The sequence below is a fragment of the Silurus aristotelis genome (genome assembly GCF_946808225.1).
Source record: "Silurus aristotelis genome assembly, chromosome: 8".
In the NCBI taxonomy this organism is placed as follows: Eukaryota; Metazoa; Chordata; class Actinopteri; order Siluriformes; family Siluridae; genus Silurus; species Silurus aristotelis.
The window spans coordinates 2,376,439-2,386,474 of record NC_139581.1 but is presented as its reverse complement, the minus strand read 5'-3'; the positions used below and the strand labels follow the sequence as shown (position 1 = coordinate 2,386,474).

At 40.0% G+C, this 10,036-nt stretch overlaps 1 protein-coding gene across 1 annotated transcript; it reads right to left on the bottom strand.

The window, feature by feature from the left end:
* Positions 1-2,558: 2,558 nt before the first annotated feature.
* tekt1 (tektin 1) lies at positions 2,559-8,927 on the bottom strand. The gene is made up of 8 exons (XM_083548072.1): positions 8,820-8,927; positions 7,675-7,868; positions 7,390-7,555; positions 6,474-6,602; positions 6,236-6,382; positions 3,983-4,208; positions 3,666-3,862; positions 2,559-2,817 (listed from the first exon to the last, which is right to left on the bottom strand). Exons 2-8 carry the CDS (start codon positions 7,862-7,864, stop codon positions 2,658-2,660), a joined length of 1,215 nt encoding a protein of 404 aa, XP_083404198.1. The 5' UTR covers positions 7,865-7,868; positions 8,820-8,927; the 3' UTR covers positions 2,559-2,657.
* Between the last annotated feature and the right edge of the window lie 1,109 nt (positions 8,928-10,036).

The window sequence follows — 10,036 nt, the reverse complement described above, 5'->3', positions numbered from 1 at the left end:
GACTATGATGTTTGTGGATGATATTGTGATTTGTGGTGAGAGTAGTGAGCAGGTTGAGAAGATCCTGGAGAGGTGGAGGTACACGCTGGAGAGAAGGGGAATGAAAGTCAGTAGGAGTAAGACAGAGTCAAGTCAAGTCAAGTCAAGTTTATTTGTATAGCGCTTTTCACAACAGACATTGTCTCAAAGCAGCTTTACAGAAAACAACAGTGAAGGTGAATGGTGTGCGTTTGTCCCTGATGAGCAGCCGTGGCGACAGTGGCAAGGAAAAACTCCCTTAGATGATATGAGGAAGAAACCTTGAGAGGAACCAGACTCAAAGGGGAACCCATCCTCATATGGGTGACATCAAAAGTTTGGTCATAAATCTTTCAACAATACAGAACAATTTGTGATCATCATAGATCCAGCATCAGCTTCTCCATGCCAGGGCCTTTAAACACTCGGCATCTACTTCTCCATGATCATCCATAGGTCCATAATCTTCACGAGGTGGGACGTGACTGGAGCTGGCCAAACCTCAGGAAGCCTCGGGATGGGGAGAGAAAGAGAAGCAGTGGAGAGGAATTAGCGTAGCTGCTGTTCATGATATTAACAGCACAAGTTGATAATGTGCATGTGATCAGATGTTCTGGAGCACAAGGTTGTGATGTGATGTGTGTGATGTGTGTTATGTGTAGGCTTTGCTAAAAAGATATGTTTTTAATCTGCACTTAAACTGGGAGAGTGTATCTGAACCCCGAACACTGTCAGGAAGACTATTCCAGAGTTTAGGAGCTAAATGTGAAAATGCTCTACCGCCTTTAGTGGACTTTGCTATTCTAGGAACTACTAGAAGCCCAGAGTTTTGAGATCTCAGGGAGCGTGACGGATTGTAGCGTGTTAAGAGACTGGATAGATACATGGGAGCCAAACCATTTAGTGCTTTATAAGTGAGTAGCAGTAGTTTGTAGTCTATTCGAAACTTAATAGGAAGCCAATGTAGGGACGATAAGATTGGGGTTATATGATCGTATTTTCTTGACCTAGTAAGAACTCTTGCTGCGGCATTCTGAACTAACTGAAGCTTGTTTATTAATGATGCAGGACATCCACCTAGTAATGCATTACAGTAGTCTATTCTAGAGGTCATAAACGCATGGACGAGCTTCTCTGCATCAGATATAGATAACATATTTCTTAGCTTAGAAATATTTCTAAGGTGAAAGAAGGCTGTTTTTGTAACTTGATTGATGTGATTTTTAAAAGATAAGTTGCTGTCTAAAATAACTCCCAGGTCTTTTACCGTTGAACTAGTAGTTACAGAACAACCGTCTAAATGCAGGCTGAGATGCTGGAGATGCAGAGTACATGTGTGTGAATGAGAGGGGGGGGCAGTGGAGGGGTGCGGTTGCAGGGAGAAGAGGTAAAGAAGGTGGAGGAGTTCAGGTACCTGGGGTCAACAGTGCAAAGTAATGTAGAGTGTGTTAGAGAAGTGAAGAAAAGAGTGCAGGCAGGGTGGAGTGGGTGGAGAAGAGTGATAGCAGGAGTGATTTGTGATGGAAGAGTATCTGTGAGAGTAAAAGGGAAAGTTTATAGGACTGTGGTGAGACCTGAGATGTTGTATGGTTTAGAGACAGTGGCATTGAGTAAAAGACAGGAGGTGGAGCTGGAGGTAGCAGAGCTGAAGATGTTGAGATGTTCATTGGGAGTGACGACGATGGACAGGATTAGAAACGAGTTTTTCAGTGGGACAGCGCATGTAGGACATTTTAGAGACAAGGTGAGGGAGGTGAGATTGAGATGGTTTGGACATGTGCAGAGGAGGAACATGGGGTATATCAGTAGGAGAATGCTGAGGATGGAGACACCAGGAAGGAGGAAAAGAGGAAGACCAAGGAGGAGGTTCATAGATGTGTTGAAGGAAGACATGCAGGTAGTTGGGGTGACAGGCAGATGTGGAGGACAGGGGGTTGTGGAGACGGATGATCCGCTGTGGCGCCCCCTAATGGGAGAAGACGAAAGAAGAAGACGACACTCATGAATTTATAATTAATGCCCATTGTATGGTAAAAGGTTTAGTGTTGATATTGTGACATCTTTCTTCAAAAAAGGGGCTCGAAATGACCCGTATTTCTGATTGATTTAACTGTTATTTTTGGATCCGATTAACTGTTTACAAAACTGTTTGCCGGGACCTTGACGGGATTCATGGCCTTATATAGTGGAAGATTCGATGTTTGATAGGAGGATCCTGATTCGACTTCCAATCTCACAGTTGAATCTTCACAGAGCTGTTATAAAATGAGGGATGTACCATTTTGGTTATATGGGGGTGCACAATGTCTAAGTTCACATAGAACTACCTGTTTTTCTCCCAATAAATTAATATACAGTCTATTATGATGCTCTAAATAAAAATGTTAAAAGAAAGAAGTGGTAATATTTTTAACGTGTGAGACTGAGCTCCACCCAGAGTGAAGCAAAAGGCTGAGATGCAGATGATGTATGAAGTTTCTTCTCAGAACATTTGATTTAAAACCCCATCAATACCCATCACTTTTCACACCAACATCAAATTTTTATCCTACAGTAAGACTTTATTATACTTTAGAGGTGGGCAAGACCGGTGCACTCGTCTTAAACCATTCATTTTCCTAGACAATTGTATGATTTCGTCAGAAGTCGTGAATGGTGATCGGCTCACGGAGCTGAGTGCAGATCACTTCGTCTATGTACAGAGAGTTTGATTTGATCTGGATCTCCTCCTCGAGGAGCAGTTGGCTTCTGGTCAGGGCTCGGATCGCCATCTCTGACTCGGACAGACCATCTTTCAGCCTGCACGGAAACGTATAGAGTGAGTGTGAGGGTTTAGGGATAACAATTTACTTCATACAAGGAAACAGTCAATAAAACACTAGGGGGTGCTGTTTTTTGGAACAGTGGCGTGACGTGAAGTTTGAAAGAAAATTTTCAGTAATACCTCGGTACTTATCCGTTATTCGTTCTAACTATCTATCTATCTATCTGTCTGTCTGTCTGTCTGTCTGTCTGTCTGTCTGTCTGTCTGTCTGTCTGTCTGTCTGTCTGTCTGTCTGATAATTAGGCTACGTTAATAACTAAGGGAAATTAGCGTTCCAGACGCGGAGGTAGTTTGAGAGGTTCCTCTGAATGAGGTGTTACTATAGCAGCAACACCTTCGCCCACTGTGTGGTCCTGAACCTAATTTAAAATCCAGAAAGATACCTTCTAAAACAGAGTTGCTCAAACTAGAGATGTTTAAAAAGCACAGGTGTCTACAGACTCTAATATAGTGCAATCATGCCACATTTAGAGAGGGGACGACAGTGCGTTTAGAAAGTCGAGTAAAATAAGGCTTATGTGCTGTTGGGTCACATGATCAGTGAAAGAGTTTCAACTGATTTTGGTGAACAGAATAAAAAGATTTGCATCACTGGGATGAACTGAAATGACCTCCACCAGCATTAAATCGACTCAGGGAGTTTTTTCCTCGCCACAGTCGCCACCTGTTTGCTCATTAGGGACAGACTTACACTTCTAAAGAACAATCTTATTTATTCTTTATCACCACATTATCTGTGGAAAGCTGTGTTGTGTCCATTGTTAAAAGCGCAATACGAGTAAACATGAATTGAGTTGAAGAGTAAAAGTGTCAGTGTTTTCACCTGGAGATGTGGTCCGTGAGCTGTTGCACTTCAGAGAGCAGCCGCGTGTGAGCGTGATCGTTGCACAGCTCCACTCTGGGCCGCTGACTGCGCGTTTGCAGCCGCATCTGCGCCACCTTCAGTGGCAGTTCTTTTTCCGCCACGGCCCTTTTCAGAGCGTCGAGGTTCTGTTCCTGGCTCGCGATCTCCTCGAGGAGCTTTAACAGACAGGAAACGGGACGCGGGACTGTCGGTTATTCTTTCATTCAAGAAACATATGTCGCATATAAAGGGATTGACTGATGGCTAATGAACCCCAAGTTAGAATGAAAGTGCACCTTGAACAGCTGATCTTCTAGCTCGGCCTTAGCGTTTCTGGTCTCCTGTATGCGCAGCGCCAGTGCTGAGCCGGTGGTCTCGTGCTGTCTGCGCATGTCTGCCGCCGTCTGCACCAGCAGGTTCTCCACCAGAGCCCGCAGAGACGAAGATTTGCTCCTCTCCTTCTCAGCCTGGATGATGTTCACGTCGGAGAACGTCTCCCATTCCTCAGGGGTCACGGCAAGTCTGGAAAACAAGGGAAGCGATGAGAGGAATGGTAAAAGCAAAATATCATAGTAGAACAATCGGTATATAATGTTTTATTCTTTCGCTCATTAATTCCCATGCAATAGAACTGTGTCACATGTCTGGTAATTTTTTTATTCAATTCAATGAATTTTTTTTTTTGTACAGTGATTTTAATGATGGACATGGTCTCAAAGCATCTTTAGTTCAAGTTTGTTCTTCATTATGAAAACTCCCTGAGAAAGAAGCCTTCAGAGAATCTCATCTTCAACACCTAAAGTCCATTCATTACAGTTCCATCACTGTTGAGGTGTTCAGTGATGGACGCTTAAATGCAGAACTGCTCAGGCAACTTGTGGTCCTGAGAACAATGTAGCAGACTGTTGATCCCAATTACGATCCAAATCCATCCTCAAAGTTTTTGAGTTGCTCAGTAGCTTCATGGATCTTAAGGCTGTTTATGTGGAACCCTCCTCACACAGAGTGGTCTACATGTGAAGAAAACTCCATCCAGAGGTAGGGTGTCGGGATGAATCGGGACGATCCGAGAATCGAGAAGAAGGGAACAGGAGCAATGGAACACCCGATTTCACATCTGGATGGAGTTCTTTTTAATTAGAAATCATTCAAGATGTTCTCGACATGACCTGTTTGAAGATCCATGAGGTTACTGTGGAGGGTTTAACTGAAAAGTCCATGCTTTACTACAGTTGCCATGTAGGGATTTGTGTGAAAGTGTAAGCTCAGTGGTTAAGATGTTGAACGTCTGATTGCAGGGTCGTAAGTTTACCACCACCATGTAGCCACTGCTGGGCCCCTGAGCAAGGCCCTTAACTCTTAACTGCTCAGAAGTAAGTAAATGTAGGTTGCTCTGGATAAGAGCGTTAAATAAATGCTATAAATGTATAATATAAATCACTGAACAGTTCATAACCTCAACAATGATGAAAATTGTCATCTAATTATTTCTGCTTTAAGACAAAGTCCATCCAAATGATATACAATAAAAATTTAATTATTCATTGAACATTCATATCAACCCTGAATGACGAGCATAATGCTACACATACACAATCAGATTAGCGAATACGACAAAAACTACAAAAAATCTATCAAAAAAAAAATCCAATTAGCAATAAAAGCTCAAACATTACCATATACAGTTTTATTCTCTACCTCACTTTTACTAAAACTTCACTACATTTCAAAGTCAAATATTTGACTTTTTACTCAACTACACTTTAGCGAAATCAGTGGTTTCTTTTTATTTCTGAGAATAAAAACGTAACTGGTGAAACACGCAGCGAGTCACCAATCAGGATCGAGCGCTCGCTCTGTTTTACACGTGTTCTGATCGGCGCTCGGTGCATCTACTGATCACCGACATACAGTTCAGCATCAGTTCAACATCAAGCAGAACATTTAGAGAGGAATAAATGATGAAGAAACTCCAGACTCGAACTGGCGAGTTGGCGAGAAGCCGCGAGCGGCTCGGAAGTTCGGAGAAACATTTCAAAACAGAGTTTGTACTATTTTATTATTCATTTAAAGTACTAAATAAAACATTTATGACAAGTAATTCACAATTTTTGTTGAGTTTACACTACAGTACATGTACAATTCCCCTTTAAAAACGAAACCACAGTCAAAACCTCGCCATTTACTGTTACTTGTGTTTGAGTCTTTAATATCATTCTATTAATAGATCAGTGTGCTGAGAGTCACATTCGAGTCTTTTCACGTCAACTGAGGTGATTAAGTGAAGAGTCTTGTGATAAAAATGATCATAGGAACATTATAGTTATAATAAATCACTACTTTGGATAAATTAATACATTTAAAGTCGAATGTTTTTGTATTTTTACTTAAAGTTTAAAAGGAGCACTTTTGCATTTAATGGAGTCACATTTTACCAAGTGGATCTACTCAACTCTCTTTTTACTTCATCCACCACTGATTATACTATAAAAGCCAAGAGCAGGTGTTTCCTAAATAACATCCTCTGCTCTACAGAATGATGTCTTTACCCTACGTCAGTGTTCTGTCCCGCTCCGGACGGATAGTCAGCGCTCTCCGTGGTGCTGCTGAGCAGGGAGCAGAAATCATCGATGCGTTCGGCCTGAAATTTATCACGCAGATCTTTCTCCAGGTAGTATTTGGCTAAGCGGCTGAGTCTGGAGAGAGTGCGAATGAGCAAACACTGAAATACAGATAGATTCTTCATTCGTATTTGCACACACGACTGTAAAGTTTGTTCATGTTCACCTGATCTGCTCGGTGACCTGCTCCAGAGTGCGCTGCAGGAGAGTCATCACTCCTTCGATCACGTCCTTCTCCTTCAAAAGCTCCTTCTCCACCTCATCATGGACCAGGTCTATCGCCACTCGCTTCTGCCTGAGGAACCCTCAACAGGTTTTAGCAATCTCAGGGTGTACAACTCTTTTATGGTTTTTTGAGAGACACATGCATGTTCCTTTAACATTCACCAAACAAATCTAGAAACTGTCCAGACTTTATTTCTATAAAATCCTTCCTCAGCATGAAGAACAGCTTTTCACATTTGAACAATTCGTTTCTCCAGACATTCAGCTGAAACACTCTGCTGTGCCTCTTATAAAACGCTCCACAGATGTTCTTCACTGGTTGGAGATTTTTCTTTCTTGTGATGCAGTTGATCTCAGAGCAGTTCAGTAGGATTGAGGTGTGGTGACTGTGCAGCTCGTTCCATAATAGATAAATAAGACGTACAGAACTCAGACGTGCGCTTCTGATCATCGTCTTGTTGTACGGTGAAGTCGCTTCTGATGAGCCGCAGTCCAGACGGAACTGTGTGGTGTTGAAGTGTGGAACGGGAGTCATGTTGGTTCAGGATTCCATTTACCTAAAATTTACCATTTACTTTCTTCCATTCATTCACTGTTCAGTTCTTGTGTGTTTTTGTCTTTTGCTGAATTTGTTGCATAGAAACGAAAGGAACACGCATGTGTCTCAAAAACCATAAACTCAAACTCTTCACAGCCACTGTGCAAGTCTTAAAATAATAATACTGCCAGAAAGTTCCTTAAACATCTAAAAAACTGGTCCTAAGAAAAAAGACTGTCACAACGAGTGTCATGAGTAACCGTTTGTAAAGAGCTCTTTCACAAAAGAAAATTTCTTACGAGTTCCATTAACGTCTCACCTCTCGTTCAGACAGTCCAGAGTGACCTGGAGAGGCTCGGAGCAACTCGCCAGAGATCTCTCTACTCGGTTCTTAACGGTCAGGAGCAGCTCGATCTCCTGCACCATCTCGTGCAGTTTCTGCTCCAACTCCTGCCTCCAGAACTTAACATCTTTGATTCTCTGCTCTGAGATCAACACACACACACACACACACACACACACACACACACACACACCATCAGATGGTATCACTCAGCAGCTTTATACTAAAATAAATCTTTGACTGCTTTAATGGCACAGTTACCCAGCTGGTTTTTGGCCTCCTGCTGCATGCGTCTCACCGACTTCTCGGTCTCCTCGATCAGCCTCTTACACTCAGCCGTGAGTCTCTCCGAGCTTTCTTGCTCGGCCTCCGCGCTCCTGAAGAGCATGTGGTTCACATATTTCCACTCAGAAGGCAGGAACTTAGGAGGTGCTTTTAATAACTGAGACATTATACTGTAAAATAAATAAAAAAGATCTGAGATAAGATGACCAAGCAGTTAGAAGGTCCAGAAATAACACAATAATAATAAGAAGAATAAAACCCAAATTCCAAACAAAGTTCGATGTAAAATAACAGTTGCAAATCTGATAAACCCAAAATGTATTCACGACTGAACATAAAGAACATAAAGAACAAGGCTCATGTTTCCCACTGTGTAGCATCTACACCATTCGACCTGCTCAACAGTTCTGGGTTTACTGCGTTACATTTTTTCCCTTCATGATGTGCCACAGTGTCCCATCTTTTTGCAATTGGGCTTTTAATAATAATAATAATAATAATAATAATAATAATAATAATAATAATAATCTCCAGCTCAAACTCATTTTTCCTAAATATTATTATGATTTATAGCTATTTTCATGTTTATGATATTGTAATCAAGAAATCTGATAAGAAAAGAAGAAGCAAAAGGATTTAAAGATTGATCAGAGTTTAATTTCAATTAGAAAATATTCATTTTATATTCGGATTAATTTTAATAGGTGACAAAAAAATCTGAATGATTGAGTGTGAAACCCATTTCAGCTACAAGATTATATTGAAAGTAGTAAATAATAATAATAATAATAATAATAATAATAATAATAATAATAATAATAAAAATAATATTTTTTGAAATCAATAAAACAATGTTTGTTCCTGATTTTAGATGTAGAGCAACATTCAAATTTGTTTTAATAATAATTTTAATAATAATCACTGTACGATATTAACAATAATAATCATAACTATAATAAGCTCTAAATTACTTCCGGGTCTGATTGATTGTAGTCTGAGCAGGGGGTCCTGCCTGCACACTTCGATCAAATCTTGTAATAAATGTATTAGTTTAATTTATTTTAAAATGACGATATACACAAAATGACACTATATATACATGCTTATGAGGTTAAACTCACCTTTCTGGATGATTTCAGGGGTAAAAGAAGTTTAATTCCTGAGATACACAGCCGACATTAACTTTCCACCCAGTAAACAAACGGTTGCCGTAGCAACGTCACTGTCAGTTCCGGGAAGGGGCGGGACAACAACAGTTGCTATGGAAACTGGTGTAAATTAACGCGGATGGGGCGGGGCTACGGCCAGCGAAACCCCTCTTTATTTATTTATTTGTATATTTGTTTAAAAGCAATTTAACGAAACAATATTAAAGAATTAGGAAATAAATTGTGGCAAAAAAATCATAAAAGTCAAATCTATTTGATCAGGTATAACATCTCAATCATATATATATATATATATATAAAATAAAATCGCTGTCAAAATTAACGTTAATAACGAGTTAACGCAATGTAATTATTTTTGTATTATTTTAATTTATTTTATAGCCCACATTTTATTAGTGCGTGATAAATATAATAAAAAATATAAATAATGCAATAAACTTTTATTCACGACATCCCGACAAAATACAAAAAACGCCACTGAAAAATCTTTTTTTTAATCACTAAACATTTGTTTGTTTGTTTTTTTACCATCGAGCCACGTCTCAAATCAGCACCAAAATTATGCAACAGATCCGGCAATTAAAACCGTCTGTGTAGAAACATAGCAAAAGGTCCGTTTGGTGTCCTGATGATTGACTTAATTTAAAATACCAAAATAACTTCAAAACATTTTAAGAATGCGTTTGAATTTTTTTTTTATTTACTAAGAAAACAATACTTATTTCATATAATCAAATTAATATTTAGTGTCTCGACACTTTCGCTTTCAATTCTTACACTTGCACAAAGTCAGGGATTTTGTAGGATCAGAGGTGTCAAGTGTGTGAAGAACCATTTCTACCAAACAGATCCTTAATTTCATCTGTAGATTGAAACCTAGTCATTATTGAAACAGGAACAATTGTGTAGGAGCTTCAGACTTGATAAGAAACATCCAACCTCTGCTACTAAGAGGAGTTTCATACCCCAGGTCCTACACCATGGCAAGACTGAGCACATTAATAAGACACAAAGTAGTTCTACTGCATCAGCAAGGTGTCTCCCAGGTAATGTCTTCAGGAACGGTACATCTTCAGTGAAGAGAGCAAGGAGTTCTGGAAGTGAAGTTTCAGCCCTCACACAGCCTCAATCTCAACATTATTGATTACATGAAGAGACGGAAGGACTAG